General features: G+C 40.1%; 2 protein-coding genes across 5 annotated transcripts; both read left to right on the top strand.

The window, feature by feature from the left end:
* The first annotated feature begins 180 nt into the window (after positions 1-180).
* Positions 181-5,051, top strand: LOC106947146 (zinc finger CCHC domain-containing protein 7-like). Of its 3 annotated transcripts, none has more exons than XM_015032158.1 (8): positions 181-1,090; positions 1,966-2,027; positions 2,155-2,265; positions 2,389-2,526; positions 2,769-2,804; positions 3,910-4,014; positions 4,110-4,227; positions 4,350-5,051. In XM_015032158.1, exons 1-8 carry the CDS (start codon positions 703-705, stop codon positions 4,820-4,822), a joined length of 1,431 nt encoding a protein of 476 aa, XP_014887644.1. In that variant the 5' UTR covers positions 181-702; the 3' UTR covers positions 4,823-5,051. The 3 variants fall into 3 exon arrangements, with proteins under 3 accessions (XP_014887644.1, XP_014887488.1, XP_014887564.1); XM_015032002.1 differs by having other exon boundaries at positions 2,353-2,526; XM_015032078.1 differs by having other exon boundaries at positions 184-1,090; positions 2,356-2,526.
* Positions 5,052-6,257: 1,206 nt separating this feature from the next.
* LOC106947012 (E3 ubiquitin-protein ligase RNF38-like) lies at positions 6,258-19,173 on the top strand. Of its 2 annotated transcripts, none has more exons than XM_015031892.1 (12): positions 6,258-6,551; positions 11,697-11,749; positions 11,892-12,073; positions 13,872-14,274; positions 15,255-15,395; positions 15,527-15,715; positions 16,473-16,634; positions 16,728-16,828; positions 16,931-17,012; positions 17,101-17,222; positions 17,558-17,657; positions 18,643-19,173. In XM_015031892.1, the coding sequence occupies exons 3-12, from the start codon at positions 11,892-11,894 to the stop codon at positions 18,703-18,705; spliced, it is 1,545 nt and encodes a 514-aa protein (XP_014887378.1). In that variant the 5' UTR covers positions 6,258-6,551; positions 11,697-11,749; the 3' UTR covers positions 18,706-19,173. The 2 variants fall into 2 exon arrangements, with proteins under 2 accessions (XP_014887378.1, XP_014887304.1); XM_015031818.1 differs by lacking the exon at positions 6,258-6,551 and adding an exon at positions 7,016-7,574.
* The last annotated feature ends 877 nt before the right edge of the window (positions 19,174-20,050 follow it).

Raw genomic sequence — 20,050 nt, 5'->3', positions numbered from 1 at the left:
ATTATTGCATCAAAAAACCTGAAAAGCTGCTAAAACCAGAATTTAATTTAATTTTATTATGTCTATTTTTAAAAACAGACAGTCAAAGTTACTAGGGAAGCAGTACGTAGGGTTCAAAGAGCCGCAGGTTGCAGACCTTTCTGGCTCCGATAAGATGTAATGTAATTTCTCCATTAATTCATTTCCCCGGAAAAGAAAAGTGACGTAACTCCGGGTTTATTTTTGGCTGTCCAACTTTTTCCGGAAACGCCGGTTAAGTAATTCAAATCATAACCACATGTACACAAACCTGCTTAGTGGGAACTACATTTGTCTCTGCTTTGTGGAAGAAATGCGTTTTGAGTTGACAGAGGTAATCGCTACCGAGATGCAGATGAAATAAATTAGTGTACTACACAAAAGCGCCTTTGTTTTGACATCGTATTAGCCGTGTTTGTAATGTAGCTTTCTTGCTAGGTGCTAGTGTACCTAGAAACGCGCTTTGCCTTAGCGCGTTTCCGATATGTTAGAAACATTTACAGAACATCCTTTAAAGTATTTGAAAAACAAAACAAGTGTTAAAACAACTTGATCCAATGTAATTTCTGGTGGGGTAAGAATTGAGAAGTAGTAGTGTAACATGCGTTATTGTCCCGCGCTGCTTAGATGCAATACACGATTTCACCATTGAGCGGCGCTGCGTAACCTACCTAAGATTGTACTATGAACTCTGTCAATGAAAATGAAGTATCGGATGGTAAAGGAAATATCAAAGACCACCTTTTCTTCATTGAGGACTCCATCACTTCAGAGAGTGGAGAAGAGACGTGTTCTGGTTACATGAAACATGAGAAAAGAGCCAAGCTGTTTTCACAGCTCAGCAGAGACAGCTCTCCTCCGCTGCTCCTTGCTTTCTCCATCACCTCTGGAAAGACTCAGCAGGACACCAGCAGTGTCTCCAGTGCTGGTTCACAGGAGCAGCTGGAAGAGGACAGCGATCAGCCTATTGAGGAGTGGATGATCCTGGATGGAGAGGAGCAGGCGGAAGACCCAAGCATCCAGCTCAACCTCGGCTGCTGGGAGAGCTCTGAGCAGGATGTTGAAGATGAAGGTTAGAGATCATCTTTGCCAGCATTATTTATCTTACTTTTAATCGCAGTAGATGAAGTGCAAACATATTTTTGTCTGATATTAATAATCATAAAAAAGACATCAAATTTAGCTAAATGGATTACATAGTTCCCCTTATGAATATGCTTTAATAAAATCTAATGATTTCTGAGATCTAGATCCATTTCTTCATATCTGAATCAAATGGCTGAATTACTTAACTCATAACAACTATTCATTTACTTCAGGTGTGATCTAAGCCATTTCTCTGTAGTCCAGGGTGTGAGTTTGGGTTGTTGTTATGCTGAAGAGGAAACTGCTGCAGCCTCTGTCAGGTTTTCTTATAGGATTGCAGATTTGTGGAGGGCACAAATTATTTCCCCTTTTAGCCAATACTCTCACCTGAGCTATGGAGCTCTGCAGCTCTTCCAGAGTAACTATGGGCTCTTTGTGTGCTTCTCTCATTAATGCTCGTCTTATCAAAGTAGCTCGTAACTGTAGTTTTACAAAATCAATGTAGTTGGGTATTAAAGACTTGAATTTTGTAATTAATTCTTTACATTCAATAAAAACTCAGGCATCTTTTTATATTTGGTATTTTCTGCCATCTACTGTTTATGTGAAGGCAATATTATAGAGTTACACAAAATCTTGGGCCCCAAAAAGGACAGCAGTATTTGGATGTTTAATCCAGTAAAGATTTACTAGACTACTGATGCTGATACAGCATCAAATACACTTAATCACTTATTGCCAGTTGTGTCCCTATTGCAGAATTCACCAGCGTTATTGCATATTTTCCTCGTATTGTGCAACCCTAGTGGCCCCTCCACTAACAGGTAACGCAAGCATTTTGTGGTCATTCTCTCCATCAAGGTATGACAGACAAGGAAGTGAAATCAGGAGGGGATTCCTGGGCTGTCTCAGACAAAGACAAGGTGATCTTTATTATCTAGATTTCAAACACTAAGCTTGTTGATTCAGAAAATATTCAGTGAAAACATGTTGTAGGAACTCAGAAATAGTTATTTGCTGTACTCAATTTGGATCTTCCAATATGTCCAGTATGGAGGCACTCGGTCTCTGGGCAGTCGCTATTTCATGGCTGGTCGCTCATCCATCTGTAACATCTGCAACAGGATGGGACACGTCGCCAGAAGTTGCTACTTTCACAAGGTACAGCTAAAGTCACCTGTGTTTGTTGACAACATCATGTCATCAATCAAAAATGGATAAAAAAAAAAAAAATCTTGTTCTCCTCAGCAGAAAAGTCCCACTTGTGTCCTTTGTGGCGTCCAGGGCCACGTCCAAAGAGACTGCCCGAGCCGGCCCTGTTCCACTTGTGGGCTGCCTTCGCATGCCCTCAATCCCTGCAGAGTGCCTCCAGTGTGGAAGCAGCACTGCCAGCGCTGCGGCGTGACCGGCCACATGTTTGATGTGAGTTCATCTATCAACTCTCATTAGAAATTCCCTGGATTGTTTTGATTAAAGTGTGCTTAGTGTTGAAGAAATTCTTGAAACTTAATTCTATAATCTTGTGAGGATCTCTGCATTTTAGCCCAATTTTTATAAAGTGTTGCTCTGTTTCTGCATTTCCTCTTCTGTGAAACTACCGTGTTTATCTGGATGTTGCTCAGAGGGAAATTCTTATTCTTTGTTTGTTGTGGGGTTTTTTTCAGGCCTGCCCAGATACATGGCGACAATACCACCTGACTGTAAGAGGAAGTTTTATTTTATTCCTAATTAATCTGCAGCATTGCACAACTACAATATCAAGACATGGCAGTCCACCTAGACATGCAGGCTGGACAAGGAGATAATTAGTCATAGAGGCAGCCAGGAATCCGGTGGTAACTCTGGAGGAGCTGCAGAGGTCCAAAGCTCAGGGAGTAGAATCTGCCTGCAGAACTACTATTAGCTGTGCACTCCACAAATATGGCCTCAGTGGAAGAGAGGCAAGAAGAAAGCCATCAGAAGTTCAGCTTACAGTTTGTCATTAGCCATGTTAGAGACAAAGACTATTTCCTGGTCAGATATGATCAAAATACAACTTCCATGCAAATCCTTGTGCGAACACACCAACCCCACGGTCAGTCATAATAGTGGAACAATCTTGCAACAGGAGGAGAAAAACTGGTTGGCGTTTATTGAGAGATGATTACAGCTGTTTAAAGGATATATTCTGATTGGTTTATTTGTCACATGCAGGGTCAATACAAGTCAACAATAAAATGAAATTATGTGAATGAGAACAATCGTTCAACTCGCCATCAAATCAAGAAATACTCACATGCAGTAGAAGTAAAGTAAGAAGTTTGCAAGAGTGACCTTCTTAAAATTCATAACTAAGTCCAAAATCAGTGTTTGCAGACACTTTCCATTCAGCTTTGCAAGCAAGACTGGGTCAAATTTTCTGTCTCCATAGGTAGACGTATCCTTAAAGACTTGCAGCTGCAGCTCTGCTACAGGTGGCTCTACAAAATGTCGACTCAAGAAGCATGCCTCACTTTTCACTTTTTCAAGAGAAACTTGAAAATCATAAAACATTTTTCCTTCACTTTATAGTTATTTACTACTTTACGTTGACTAAGCACAAAAACTCACAATAAAGTTTGTGTTTATAGTGTGATAAACTACGGAAAAGTACATGTGGTCTCAATACTTTACATGTCAGTAACAGAGGTGACGATAAAGGCAGAAGAAAAACTGAGGAAAATATGTTTTTTTAATGTACTCTGTGGCAATTGAAGTATGGATTTGTCAATGCATTTTAATCTACGGCCAAGCAAAACATAAAAGGTCAATTTCATTTTTTTCTAGGTCAAGTTAGGGGTTCCTTTCAGACCCAGAAACGCCTGCAGCCTCAAACATAAGAGCCACCATGCTCATTGCTACAACTGCTCAAAAAGGGGACATTATGGTCATGTAAGTAGATGACTTTCATCATCTCAGGATGCTCTGTTCCTATATTTTGTCCTTTTTCTCTCACTCATTTGGATGGTTGTCTTTCTTGACATCAGGAATGCACAAAGAGGAGGATGATCAGTGGCACTTTTCCCTCACTGCCTTACGTTTGTTATTATGACACTCTGGATGACATTCTGCAGCAGAACGCCCCGACGCTCACACCAGCCAAAGGTGATTAAAAGTTGCTTTTAAATAATTATTGCAAAAAATATCTACATTTAGAACAAAGTCTTTCAGCTGCCATAATTGTACAAAAGGTTTTTAAACTTGTGAAATTTGACATGTGCTTTCAGACCTTGCGAGTGCTGGACCCCCGACTTCTTCACAGCAGGAATGTTGCAAAGATACGCCATTGATGCAGGGAAGAAGCAGGACAAAGCTGGAGCCTGGCGCTCATCCTGGGAGGAGGAAGACCTGGCCTGAAAGGCGCAGAGAGAGGCGTGAAGTGAAGCGACTGAGGAGGGAAGCCCAGGCTAAGCGGGAAGGAGGATTTCTGGGGAGGCATTTTTGCACCATTGATGGTGCAGTTTGCCCCGCTGACCCCTATAGACCCATGCTGCGCAGTCATGGAGAGTACAAAACCTCTCAGGAGAACAAAAAGAGAGAGGAGAAAGCTGGAAAGAAGAGCAGGAAGAGCAGAGAGACAGAGAAGTGGAGAAAAAGAAGGGGGATAAAACGCGGGGATTTGTATCCACACGGTGACATTGACATTGGAAGTGAAAACCTTCTGTCTCCAAAGCAGAGAGTACATCACCGAAGGAGATGATAAGTGATGTGAAATTTTGCCCATTCAGTGGCATTAAATGTTCTGCTCAGTTTATTTATAATATGTATTTAATAACGCATAAAATACATTAATGAAAAATTAATTGAATCAAGTGTGGAAGTAGCTTAAGCCTTTTTTCAGTTTTGTGAAAGTTTATACTCATGTTTTTAAATTTTTAAAGAACAATTAATGTTATAAATATTAAAGCCTTGCATATGGATTCAATTCATGTGAAGAGTCTCTTTATGTTTATTATACATTACATTTTTTTCTGATTTGCTATGGTTGTTTTCTTCCTTTTCATTTCTACTATACAGAAAGAGTGAACCTTTGACCTGAAATATAGTTTAATTTTGTTTAAACTGAGGTTGCATGATTTCAACCTCAGTTTAAAACCAAATTGTCATTTGGTTTTAAAACCTTGACAATTTTAAAATATCTACCATCTACTATAGAAACCAGCCTTTAATCGGGCTGCATTGAGGATTTAAGGTGGATTTTTGATACTTTAATTGCTATTAGGATATGATTCCAAAGTTTTAATTAGCGTTTTTACTACTTGCACATGGATATGTATTCTCAAAATACACTTAATTTTTGTTTTTCTGTAAGGTACATTTTTCAATATGGTGTAGTTCTTTGCATTTATAATATTCAATACAATAATATATCAAAGTGTGGATTGCTTTAAAGAAAAGAAAAAAGAACTAGTTGAATGAATCTATTAGTTTCACTGCCAAACTCCTGGCTATGATCATATTGGCTGGGCAAAATTTGTTTGAAAACATTTTATATCATTTTTAATAAAAAATATTTTGCTGACTGGGTTACGTGTCGCAATGTGGATACAGTAAACTACTTTTGGGTGATTCCAATAATGTTTTTTTTTATATTTAATAGTAAATTTAAATGCTGAGTAGCAAAAAAAATGAGTTTGAAAAATGTCCTTTTGTTGCCTGTGACATTTAAACCGTAAACACCGTATTTGTGAGTGTAAGCTAATGTTGAGGCTGCAAGAAAGTATAATATTTAGGCCAATAAATAAAAGTGGTTAGCTTTATTAATATGAAGCTTGCATTTGTTTATGCCGAACGAATAAAAGCCGTGTGGAGCCAGTGGGTTTTTTCAAAGCCTCGTCTCATAGTAGTTCTGCTGTGAAGCTGCTGAATTATTAATGAGCAGAGCAGCTGCCTGAGGTTTTTCAGACAAAAGTAGTCGACTCTGATAAAAACAGCCCCATTCAAAATAGCACACGAAGGATTCTATATGCGAAAAAATGTAGAATCATGTATATTTAAGAAATTAATCTCTTATTCTTCCTCTCCATTCAGTATAGTTTGAAATGTACCACAAATGTCTGTGCTGACGAGCTCCATGAGTCTCTGTTATGGATTGATCGCGACTTGACAGAGATGCGAGGCTCCCATTGATTGATCTCCACTCCACTCCCCGCTGACCAGAGAAAACACCCGATAGCGAATGCGAGAGGGGATTTAAATTAGACAAAAACCGTCCGCTTTAGTTGACGGACGAGGCTGCCCTTTGCGGTCTCATGCGGGTTGGCATCGTCCGCGGGTTCGTGTGTCAGAGGAACGGCTCAGCGTTGGCGCAGAGCGACGGTAGCTGGGCTGTAATGTCGGCAGCGTTGGACTTGTTTTCCCCCGTAGACCTCGCTTCCTGTTAGCCTCGGGCTCGCTGGAAAATCGACATTATGTTAATGACCGAGCAGGTATAGTTAGCCAACACAAAAGAGGGGGTGTAACTTTGCTGCCTGCGATAGCCAGTCCTTCCACCTGACTTCTATTTTTCCTCACAAATCTATGCTGATAACTTTTATTTAATGCCTAGTATCCGGGTTAGTTTGCTAGCGCTCCTCAGCTAGCCATCTTTGCTCGGGTTGACGGCTTGAAGTGTTGAACTTGGTTGGGTTTTGATGACAAAGAGCAGGCGGTGTTAAGTTGATGGTAAATATACGTGTTTGCAACGGGCTCACTCGTGTAACCAGTGCCTATAAAATACTTTAATTTCTTATAACAGTGTTCAAAGCGAGAGACAAAAGGAAGAAAAAAGGCTTGTTCTGGTATTGAGGAACATAATTGATTTTTGTTGTCGATTTCTTTTGTAGAGCACACACATAAACTGTATTACTTTAGATATTTTGCTTGCAATTGTACTAAAAGAATAAACTGAAATAACGTTTTTGCACACAGTGATAGCGAATGGAGCAGAAGCAGATTGTGTCTGCATGCTATTTCAGGGCTGTGCTTCCCTGAACCTGCAGCTTCCAGGTTTATTTAATTTGATTAAATACTCATTTAAATGCATCATAAATTACTACGAGTAGCTGATATTCTCAAGTAATAGCTAAGTTGGTCGCGGAGAAGCGGTTGCATCTAGTCCACCTCCTCATCCACCCATCTATCCATCCATCCACCGCCGCCCACCGCCTCTCCGGCCATGGACCCCCCCAGGACTCGGTCGCGGTCTCGATCCGGCTTCTATCATTTCTCCATGAACGGCAGCGTTGGAGGCAACGACGGGGGCTTGATGAGCGCCAGCGGAGGAGGGGTGAGCTACCCGCCGCCGAGTAACCCCGGCTGGGCGCCGCACCACGGAGGACGGAGCTACCCGGAGAGCCAGCAGCAGCAGCAGCAGCCGCTGCCGCCGCAGCAGCAGCACGCCCAGGGGAGCTACCTGTCCGCGGGGGTGCAGCGCCACTCTGCACACGGAGCTCACAGACACCCCGGGGCAGGTAAGCAGGCTTTAGAATAAACGGGGCCCACATCCAGGGGAGTTGGGAGGGGGTAGATGCATCATTACACACTCACACAGGATAAACCCCCTGAGGGCTGCAGGCAGACCACTTGCAGCTTTATCAGGCTCTGAGGCATTTAAGTAAAAGGTTTTAGTGTTTTCACTGCCAGCTGACGCATAGAGGGGCCAGCTGTATGTTAAATGTTGTGGTGGAAGTTCAGCTGTGAAGGTTATACTGATCTGAGAGGTTAGAAAAAAAATAAGGCCAAGTAGATTTCTGAAAGCCATTGTTTTACCTTTACAGAGATTTGTTCCAGAACAAACAAATCTAAAAACAAATGGTGTTAAAACTCCCCATAAATAGCAAGTTTACTAAATGGATCTCCTTAAGTTAGTTTGTCGTCCCATTTATGCAGAAATTACAATAAAAAAATCTTGGTGAATAAAAGCCAAACACTTTGTGTTGTATCTAACATTTTCCATTTTAAGAAGATTACAATCAAAAATATTCCATTCATGTTTTTTTTTCAAGTTTGCATCTAAATTAACTTTGTTGTGCTGGGCTGACAGACTTTTATTCTTCTTAAATTGGAGTCGTGTGCCACACAAAATCATTGAATACTTTAACTGACCCACATACTTCAGTTTAGAAACCCTCCTTGCATTATGTAGCTGTAATGCTCCACTTGTGAAAGTAAGTCTGTTAGGTTCTCCTTGACAATTCCGACGCATTCAGAAAAACAAAACAAGAAAAATGTTTGCGTTAGATACGCAAACGTCGTGCTGCAAGTGGCATAACGGTCTTGCAAGTTGACATCCTGGAACAGATGTTTACCAAACGTCGCGTTAAAAGGACCGAATCTGATTTCTGGATGATGTGAAATGTCTGGGGAAACTATTAATCACTTTCATCAGATGCACTGATGGTTTACAAGCAAATCAAATGACACCTGTTGCCCACTGGTGTTTGTTACTTTAAACTGCTCAAACTTTTGGTTTATTTGAAATTCAAGGAGCACTCTACTTTTATTAGAAATATTAACTTAGACCTGGTTATTTTAATTAAGCGCTTGACTTTGAACCGTAGTTATTGACGTGTTATAGCCGGATTCTGCGATTCTTTTCAGTTTCCCCACTGCTGGTCGAGTCTGGATTAAATGGTAGTTGAGCGTTTTCTTTGTAAGATGAAAGAATTAAAACGCACGTACTTATCAGATGACAGAGTTTTAGATGTCCCACAGAAAGCTCCCAGTCATTTGACTCTAAATACATGATGTTCTTGATACAGAGCCCTTCAAGTCCTTGAAGCAGCCGTTCTAAACAGCTTAAAATGAAATCATCTATTGTATGTTACTTTTTTTATCTCTTTTTTTCCCCCTCTCCTTAGATTGCCAACTGCTGTGACACCAGCTGACTTGTGTGTTACTCTCGGTTGAGTTTTTTTTTTTAGTCTTTTCATCCATGACAACTAATGGTGTTAAAGTTAGATCCAGCCGCCTTGAAGCTCTGAGTTGTCCTCAAATTGTCAGGCTTAGCAGAGGACAGTGAATGTTTTGAAAAGCACAAAAGTTAAGACGACGTCTATGTTTTTGTTCTGTGAAAACACAAACATTGACTGCCATGTCAGATTTATCTCTATTGACTGACGATAAAGTATTTATTCACAACAAAAATAAATAATATGAATGAAACAGATTTTAATATCAAGCAACAACCAAGATACCCTTATTTCTTTTTGCCCTGAGTTTCCACGTCAAGGTTCAGCGAGTTTTCCCTGCTGACCTCTGGAAAGTTGCTAGAGAAAACTTTTGGAACAGCAGACTGGATTTTATCAAAAAGGGGTGAGGGGGGGGGTGCGTGGGGGAGCTCTGAGATGGATTAAAATTTAAGCTTTCGATAAAACTGTGTTGTATTAGCAGCACTGTCCCCAAAAAGCCAAAATGCAAAGAGAGTCGTTTTCTAATCTTGCAGGCCACAGGCAGGTTTCTGTTGGGGGTCTTAAACATGCATGTTGTGAGCTCTCCCTAAGCAACCATCTGCATATTATGAGTGCAGGCAAAGACTATTAATGCTTATTTGGTTGTGCTTTTTGGTGTTTTACATCCCTTGGCGTCAATTTGTGCAGTATAGGACTGATCGTACTGGGTCTGGAGCATGTGGTTGCACAGCGCAGCTTTAATAATAATCAATGTTGCATCCCACCCACATGGACTGATAACAGAACTACTTTTAATTGCGACACCACATTACTGTAGATGGATTGCGTCTCTAAAAACAGCGTTTCTATTAGTGGCTCAACATATAAAAGCTAGTTGCAGTAAGACCTTGCTCGGTTTTCGATCGTGTTTGGTTGGGAAGGGAGAAATGGTGTCAGTCTTCCCTAGCAACTATGCTTGAAGGAAACAGGGTCATGTCTGCTCGCCAGTGAAACCCGTCCGTTCTGGCTTGAAATCCCTTCTCCTTTTGCCCTTGGGATGAATCAGCATAACTAGACCTAGTTTTCCATAAAAAAATGGGTGTGTTGGGTTCTGGACAGTTTGAGATGTAACAGAGGGGAAAAAAATTGGCTTGTTGGATATATAAAAGTGCAGTGCATTGGCCTTGCTGTAGTTGTCATGAGCTACTGACGGTGTTCGAGTTGTCCGCTTCTACAGAGGTTGTATGACTCGAGAGTGATGTCACAAAAACAAGAAAATCAAAGGGGTTTGTTTAACCCAAAAGGCTTTTGGTTTAAGGCGGGCTTAGAATCAGGAAGGAATAAAGGGATGAGTTTCTGCCCTATTTTTGGTGACACATAACCTGTTTTTTTTTTTTTTTTGTTGTAAGCAAGAGAATGTTTATCAGTTTAATGTGTCCGTGCTCATGTTGCATCCACACTGCACATGTCATATAAATAGATGAGAACCCTTTCCATAAATCTGGGTATTAATTAGGCTCAGTGGTCATATTCTTCTTTGTTATTATGGTGATATTTTTATAAAATGTTATTGTTAGGGTAGAAGCAGGACGCTTTCATGTTCTCTGAAATGAGAAAATAAAAACTCTCATTATATTCATTTTTTTTAAATGTAGCAGACTTTGCTTTAGAGCTCTTGTTTGTTTTTTTGGAAAACAAAGTAAATGTCATCTAGATGCATTTAGGAAAAAAATACTAAATTGTAGAAGGTTATCTTGTGTTGTATAAAAGAAGTTGAACTTTTTTTGCTGCTTCATTATTTCTGAAGGGACCTTGTTTGCTGCTTATTGTGGAAAAATGTTGAATGATAAGGCTAAGATGTCAATGTATAAATGGTTAATAGTTTTGCTCAAGGCAACTTATAGCAATTATATGAGCTTAAAATCATTATTTATTGTTATAGCTGTTATTATAGTGACCGTAGTTGTTGGTAAAATGGTAGATTTAGAGCTCTATTTTAAAACTATGTTGTGATTGATTTGTTGTTGCTGATGTTTTGGCTGATTAAATGTGGACCATAATTTACACAATTAAGATTATGTTAAGATTTGCATCCATTTTCAATTTGCATCCTTGGTTTAGCTACCCTGCAGTTGTAACCAAAACATATTTGGCTTACAATGCTTAAACAAAGAAAGTCAACCTTGCAATTTGAACGTCTGATATAAACAAATGAATGACTTATTTGCATAAGTAAATATTGTAGTAAGTTTCTGCCTGGTCTGTTTTAGGTGACACACTTTAATGTTAGTAATAAAGCTGTAGAGAGTTTTAACTAAAACATACAGTGATACTCCATTGTGATGCCCCTTTTCATTGATGCCCGTTTGTCTTTCCAAGCTTTTTGTGTTGAATTAGAAGAATATGTTGTGAGGTTGTTCTGTGTCTTTTATTTGTTCTTTACATCAGTAAATGGTTTTAAATAAAATCTTACTTTGTGAACTTAACTATAAATCTTTATCAGACCTCTGTCACCGATTGAAACCAAGCAGCCAACCGGGTTCAATCACTGTATTGTTTGCTTTTTGGCATACATGATGACCATCCTCCCTTTTGTTTACTGTAGATGTGCTGGCTAAGCAAGAGACGCTCACTGTCTTGTGATGTTGTTTTTCTCAGCTTTGTTTTTATCTGATGAAGTATTTTTTAATTATTATTCTACAGGAGGGTTGCTGCATTTTCATCCAGATAATGTGTGCAGTGAGGATCGAGACAAAGTAAGCATCAAAGACCATTACTTCCTGCTGTCCCTGCTTTGCTCCTGGTTTGAATAGAATTTGTATTTCATTGTTTGCTCAGTCCCATGCGTCCTTCCCTTTTTATCTGCTCCCTTATTTATTCCTTCTCCTTTATGTGCAGATGGAGGACAGCCCAAGCCCCAAAAGGCAGCGTCTTTCCCAGCAGTCCATGTTGGACCTCGGCTCGGCTCCTCCCTCCACTCCTTCCTCTCCCATTCGGCCGTGGGAGTTGCCCCCGAGCCGACGGCCCCACCCCCACTACATGCCAGAGAGATGCCACACACCTGTCAGAAACCGCCGCAGGTATGTTAGTGACACAGTCCCCTTGAAAGTGCCATCTAATGATAAGAATAGTAAACAATAAAAAGAAGAGCAAACACAAGAGGTTTGCATGCTGCAGACTATCTCTTGAGGTTCAGGTTTTGCACCAAGGAGAGGTTTTTATCACTTTGTTCTTCATCAGACGTTGTGAAAACAAAAAATACACAGTAAGCATCAAGCCTTTAAATATAGACGGGTGTGATAAGAGACACTTAAACAAGAAGAGAAACATGAATAAATGTATGATGAATACATGCTCTAATTATGTAATGTGCAAGTATGCATATAAAATGTGTCATAATTAAAAGCAATTTTAATTGCTGTAGTTATGGCAAAACTTCAGGGAAGTTTTAGTATATGAGGAAAGCATGAAGAAAGTGCTAGAGAGGGAATAAATAAGGGAGCAGAAAACTTTACCAAGATAATTGAATAAATTATTTGTTAAAGATACCTGTGGGATTTTTCTCTCCTCTCCATAGTGCCATTCAATCATGTAAATTGAATTAATGGCTCTTTGTTTCACAGAACTCACATTCAACAGTCCAGCTTTGTTTAAGGATCTCTTGGTGTGAAAACTTTGTTGTGGAAATCTTGTTTAGAGCTTGTTCTACTGTCATTGTCCACCATTTGTCCAATAGCACCTTCATACTCCCTCGTTCTTTCCTCATTCTGTCACATAACGACAACCAATCTAAATGTATTTTGAGATATTATATTAGTCTCACACAAAGAAGTGCACAACAATATAACATTTGCTGCACATTTTAGTTTGGGATATCATAGCAAACAACTTGAATGTATTTTTGGTAGCATTTTATGTGATGGACCAACATTCATTAGAGAAGTTTGTTAATTGATGTGAAGACGAATGGAGCAAAAATACAAGGCACATCTAGTAGAGAAGCTGGTAGACTGTAAAATACTGATCTCTCTGTCTGTGTGTGTGTGTACAAATGTCAACAAGCTATCACCATAAATAAGATATTTTCTCATGCTGTGAGCTGTTTTCACATTGTTTCAATCACATAATTATATTGAATTAAATGATGAGTTCATATTTTTGTCTCTAACAGAGTAATCAGTATTTCATGTTCTCTGTTTTACTATTTTAAAGCTCTCTGAAAATCTAATCTACCTTAATAAGGGCATTCATTTAGGGAAAACTTGATACTGCTGGGTATTCTGTTGAGGTTTTAAAAACGTCCATGTTTTGTGGATGGACGTCGTTTCAGGACATTTTGAAGCAGCTTGGAGGGTTCCAGTTCTTATAGGCTCAAGTTTAAATCTAGTGTGTTTGTGTGCACTACAGTAACACGACAGCTACAACAAACATCCTGACATCTCAGACAGAGGCAAAGATGTCAAGATGTTGGGTTTTGTAGGAAGAAACGGTTTGAAAGAGACAAACGGAAGAGATACATTTGTCTTTTTTTTTTTAAGTTCACTTGTGCACATATTTTCAGATTTAAGTATTGAAAAAAATCGGGAATTGCTTACATTGGAAAAATAATGCAATTTTCTTTATAATTTTTATCATTGAGTTTTCAGATTATTTTATATTAATGTCCAGATTTTGACATTCTACCTTATAGCACAACAAAGTTTTATAGCTGCTTCCTGCTTTTAATTTTGCATTTGTTTACCCCAATCAGCCTAAAGTGTTTCTCCCTAAATATTCCAGGTTTAGCCAGAAATTCAAGTTAAACCTTTTTTTTTTTTTTTTGTAGTTTATCAACATGGCTCTTTTTGGCTCTTTAGTTTTCCTGCTGTTTCTCTCCAGCCCTCCAATGAGACGCCAGCGTGGCCGGCGAGACCGTCTGACCCGCCACCACCACCACTATAACGGCAACAACAATCACCACCACCATCACCACCCAAACAGCCACCACCATCACCACCATCTCCACTCCCACCACGGCCCGTCACCGGGACATCAGGACGAAAACTACCGCCACCCAGCTCCTCCTCAGGGCTACCCACCCTACAGCCAGCAACCCCCGCGAGGGCCGGGCTCCGGCCCCGAAGACCGTCCAGGTTACCATCCCCCCAACCCCTCCCCGAGGCCCCTGCACCAGTCACCGAACCTGTCGCCCAGGCTGCTGCACCCTGGAGCCCATCCGCAGCACCCACACCCCCACCCGTCCCAGCAACAGAGCAGTGGGGTCCTAGACCTCCAGGAACAGGTGGGCTTAAGGGGAATCAAGCAGATTTATTTGTTTTTATAAAGGTGCAGAAAATGCAAAGAGAAGATTAAATTAACTAAAGATCAGAAGCCAGACCTGCTTTTTACAGTGCAACAAATGTCTGTCTAGATTCGCAGTCATCCAGGTTTACTTGATACAAATTTTCTTGCTGTTTGTCTGCTTGCTTTAAATTGGGTATGTTGGAGATTTATTTTTTTAAATTGTTCACCATGTATAGCAAATACTTCAGAACTGAAAAAGACTTTTTGACTTGAGCCATCGTCTAGAACCATAGAAACCGTTTTTTAAGTCAACACTTAGTAAGTTGGGCTTGTCTTCTGCCACATTTGTATTTAATACGTGTATAAACTAAAGTTAATATAAGTTTCCTCTAAAAGGAAGGATCTTGCCCTGTGTAACAATTGCAGATGCTTGATCGGTAATTTGCAGGTCAAATTAAAGAAAAATCATAATGAGTCAAAACTAAGAACTGCCAACATTATAGCAATGCTTTTTTTTAACCTTTGTTAAAGAAAATTCTGATCCGGTTTAGCAACATTTGCTTTAGTACAACAATGGGAATAATCTTAAAACACAGAAAAAGAAAAAAAAAAATCCTTAATTTTTGTTTGGATCCAGTACCACTAACTCAAAGAACCAGCAACATTTTCCTAACTAAACGTAATCAAACAAAAATTAAAATTTCCAGAAGTTTTTAAATTGACTTGAATTTAGACATTTTGGCAACACTTAAAGTATTTTTTTATACATATATTTCTGCAGAAGTCCAGGCACATTTCAAAGCATTTATCGAAAACTGAAAGACAGACGATCAAAGCTGCAGCTCAGCTCTGTTTTCCACTTTAAATAATATTGCAGTTGGAGCAACAAACGGGAATGCTTTTCTTGTTGGCAGGCGTTGTTGTGGGCTTTTAATCACTGTGTGTGTCCAAAGTTTAAAATCTTCTGTTTGGTTTCAGGGTTCGGTTCCGGTATCGTACCCGGTCTCCCCTCCGGGTGTGCCGCCCGGCCTGCCGCCTCGCTCCGCCCCGCAGCAGATCCCAGCATGCTCTGTGGTTTTCAGCGGGCAGCACTATCCCGTCTGCAGCGTCCCTCCTCCTGTAAGTGTTAGTTTTTAAGTCATTTTAGTTCAACGTTTTCTCAAACGAATATCTTCTCCACATGATATCTTTGACATTCTCCAGTCAACATTCTTCGCCAAGTGAAAAACGTCTTTTCATATCTACGTCAGGTTCTTCAGACTTGTTCCGTTCAGCATTTGCCCATGCCCTACCCGTTCCCCTCGTTGCTGTCCAGTGACCCGACCTTCTTGATCCCCCCTCCTCACCTCGCCCACCCTCCAACGCATCTCTCCCACCACCCGCCTCACTTGCCGCAGCCGGCGCAGTTTGGACCTTATCCGGCGCAGCAGGCTCGATCGGTGAGTAAGAAGCCTCGCAGTCGACGGGCCAAAGTGCCGTTGCTCATCTTTGTTCGCATCTTTTTGTTCAAAATCTTTTGTGCGTTTGGTTGGGGGGAAAATAAATCTGTAAATGTAAAAACCTTTTGAAGCTTCATCTATTAGGGACATCGCTACTCATTGCTTGAACATTAACAAAAAGCAGTAAGGCTGTTCCTTAGTGTGTGAACAAAATAGGATTATTTAAACTTCTAATTTATTAACAATTTACAGTGTGTAAATGAACAAGGAGCAAAATGGATAAAGACTTCATTATGGAGTCTTGTCTCTGATAAAATGGATCAGGATTGTGCAACATTAATGTCCAGGTGCTGGTGTTGGTTGTTACAGAGGCAGACAGTCTTTCTCTTTTTTTCACACTTGCTGCCACTCATGCTGGACACATTTTGCTGGTTGTGTTTTGTAATCACAATTATTATGTGGGAAGGTTATATGTGATGTAATGGTGTCTAAAAAGACATTTGCTTAAATTAGCCTTTAATTTTTAAAGTTGGCACAGTCGTTAATCCCGTCAGTTTCTTTCTAAAGGTTTTATTAGGAAATTTTGTTTCTAGACCCAAATTAATTTGCTTGTATTTCTTTTGTCAGACTTAAAAAAAAAAGGTGGTAAAATTATTTTTCAGCTTTTTTTTTATACTACTTTCCAATATTTTTAATTGTTTTGAATTTATTTTCTGTGATAGACAAATAAAATTATTATTTTCTTTGTCCTCTGCAGCCTTTACAGAGGATAGAGAACGACGTGGAGCTGCTGGGGGAGCATCTTTCTCTGGGTGCTGGGCTCCACTACTCCCCCGCCGCACACCCAGCCCTCACCCCGCACTCGACGCCTCTCCACTTCCTCTCCCACGAGCCCCTGCCACAGGAGTTCTTTGGAGTGGTGAGCTTTGGAAAAATAAATGCATTTTAAAGCTGAACATTTCTTCTTTCTGTGTGAATTAACTCTGACATGTCTCTTTTATCTTCCCTGAAGTCTTATCCAAATTTCATTCCTCGGCGTCTCCCAGGACGGCGGTACCGTTCGCAACAGCTTCCACCTTCGCCTTATCACCCCAGCCTCCTGCCTTACTTCCTGTAAGTTCACTGGGAAACATGCCAACCTAAAAAGACAGCAAAAATAATTACAGTTTCATAATTTTGTCCTGATGACTTTTTAATTGATTTCTCTTTGCACAGATCAATGCTGCCAGTCCAGCCCACGGGTCCTGCAATCAGCCTGGAGCTGGATGTAGATGACGGAGAAGTGGAGAACTATGAGGTTTGCTTTATGCCGTTGTTATTCATGTTTATCGTTGCCAGATTCAGGCTTTTATACTCTTTCATTGTTGCTGATGTTTTCCCCAAAGGCCCTCCTGAATCTTGCTGAGCGCCTGGGAGAGGCCAAACTCCGCGGACTGACCAAGGGGGACATTGAACAACTCCCTTCCTATCGATTCAACCCAAATAACCATCAGTCTGAGCAAACACTGTGAGCACTGCCCTTTCAAAGCACCTTCACATGCTGATAAAAGCCAAATATTATTGTTTTCTTTGTGTTACAGACTGCAGTTTATAAGTGATGGCTTTAATCTGCATGTTTTGTGCGTTTCTCTAAATCCAGAAGCATCTAGAAGTTTTCCACACTTGGTGTGACTTTGTTACTTTAAGACGACTGTAGATATCCGTCTGCTGTAAGAATAATGTCACCTAAACAGACAAGGTCTCTTCAGAATAACGTTCTGGAAGCACAAGCTTCTTTCTGCATGTTTACACAGCAGGATTTGTGTGCTGCAGAACTGTACACTAACACAAGTCTGGTTACAGGTGTGTGGTATGTATGAGTGATTTCGAGTCCCGTCAACTGCTGCGAGTCCTTCCCTGCAGTCACGAGTTCCATGGAAAGTGTGTCGACAAGTGGCTGAGGGTGAGCTGGCGCCCCCCTGAGTCCAGGAGGAACTCTCAACCTTTGTTTTTATTGATAATCATGGCTTGTATAATCGTGCAAAAATCAGTTTATTAGAAAATTGGGTGTTTTAAAAAACGATTCAGTCGAAAGGTGAGCTTCCTGAAAAGTATGTCCATATGCTGTACAGTATGTATCAAGACTTGGTTGTGGCTCCTTTTACTTGACTGACTTCTTCATTTCAACGAGAAGAGCTTATTTCAGGAAGTATTGGTTTAATAAGCCTTCAGTTAATCTTTAATGTTTGGTTCTGGTGTCTGTCACCTTTGATGGCTTCAGGTCAGGCCAGTTTGTGGCCAATCAAGCTCAGGGTAATTAAAGTAGCTATTGGTACTTTTTGCAATGTGGGCAGGTTCCTGCTGCAAAGTGAAACCAGCATCTCCATGAAGCTTGTTGCCAGATGGAAACATTGAGTGCTCCGACATGTTCTTGTAGATTTATTGAACAGAGTAGTACAAGGTAAACTCCAACAGATGACATGTCATCACTGACTGTGGAAACTTCACATTGGACCTCAAACAAAATTAGAAGCTGTACCTCTCAAGTCTTTCTAGGCTGTCATTATCTCTTGTGTTCCTTTTTCTACCAGAAGGTTTTTCTTCTCTTCAACTTTCCATCAATGTTCTTGTATTCAGAGCTCTGTAGCTGTTGTAGCAATTATGTTTAGGGTCAGAAACTGTCTGCTAAACACCTGACAGGTCATCTATCTTCCCCGTGATTGTGTACTGTAGATCATAACATAGCTATAACATGCAATTCCTGTCTTATGTTATATTTATCTTCGTGAATTCATAATTTTGGGCTGTTATATTCTAATTTCTGGTGAGGCATTTTAATTTCTCAGTGAGTTTTTGCATCTTTTTTTTTTTTTTTTTTTTTTTATTTGGTTTTAGTGTTTCTGCTGAGAACACTGCTGATATGAAATGTCTCCTCTGTTTGTCTTCAGGCCAACAGGACGTGTCCGATCTGTCGAGCCGACGCCTCCGAGGTCCAGAGAGACTCAGAGTGACCACAAGAGGGAGCCATACGCTTCCTCCTGTTGGTCTAACACATCTAGCACTGCCTGCTCCTGATAAATTGATGCACATCTACGTTCTCATACACACACACACACACACACACACACACACACATATGCAGCGTTATCTTACATGTCGGTGGAGCACTTTATTCCCCATAGTTAATCGTACATGTTTTCTTTACTCCGATAACTTGTCACACTCCTTTGATACATGCACACAGGTCCTCACGTTTAAGTGAATGACCCACCTTCCTGCAGTACTGTGTGTGTGTGTGTGTCTGCGTAGATGTGTATGCACCACAACTGTGCAGACATTGGTCAGCTCTATATTGCAGGGCTTCGGTACATGACTGTGTTATCAGTGTGTGTTTGTGTGTGTAGGTGTGGGATGGATTTTAGGGATTCTGGAGCATGCATGAATTGTTCTTCTGTATTGGACAAAAGTAACAATGATTTTTTTTTTTGGCTCTTATGATTGACTTTTCTTCCTGTTTTTATATGTTTATGCACTGTCTGTATGCATACTCGGTGTGTATGTATGTTATAGACTTTTCTCTAGTTTGACACTAAGGGTCCATGCTGCCACTGTATTTCTCAGTTGCTCGTTTGAAATATTATTATTACTATTATTATTATTATTATTAGCAGTATAACTGGTTGTTTTCCTGCCTGAAAGTTACCTCATCATTCCGTTCTAATTACAAATGCTTCATAGCACCACTTTGACTTTTAACAAATATATTTTCCTTTCTTTTCAAAGAAAACGTTTGTGGTTTTGCAGTGGCACATGTTACATATATCTATATATACTGTAAAAATATATGAATATCTATATACCAAATAAAAGGCTTGATATGAACTTTTTAAATTTTGTATTTTGTAATAATTGTTAAGTAAAGACTGAGAATTGGAGTGAGGAAAAAAATATGCGGTTTTATTGGGCTACTTGTCATGATGTATATAAACCTGAAGCTTAAGCTGCATTCAAGTTGTACTCGGAATTTGGAAATTCTGACTTCCTACTCGAAAAAAATCAACCAGAATGCTAATCGAAGGAGGATTTTCATCATGGCTGCTCCTCACGTCAACATTACTAAGATGTAGTAAAGCTATTTTACTAGACTCTCATACAGCTGTGAGTCCAAAATCAAATGTTACACTTAACACCTGCCTGCACCTGTAAACTAAAATTAAAAATGGTGTTTGCTTATGAAATTTAAAGCTTAAAATTGTGCTTGTAAGCGGTACTGCAAACTATGTCGATGGTCGTGGCCATTTTGAAATCCAGACTTATTTCAGGCTAGAGGTGAGTTCTGAGTTCCGAGGTTACTGG

The sequence above is a fragment of the Poecilia latipinna genome, unplaced genomic scaffold (genome assembly GCF_001443285.1).
Source record: "Poecilia latipinna isolate Pla-1442-1.1 unplaced genomic scaffold, P_latipinna-1.0 Scaffold0, whole genome shotgun sequence".
NCBI classification, from domain to species: Eukaryota; Metazoa; Chordata; class Actinopteri; order Cyprinodontiformes; family Poeciliidae; genus Poecilia; species Poecilia latipinna.
This window is presented reverse-complemented; position numbering and strand designations above follow the sequence as displayed.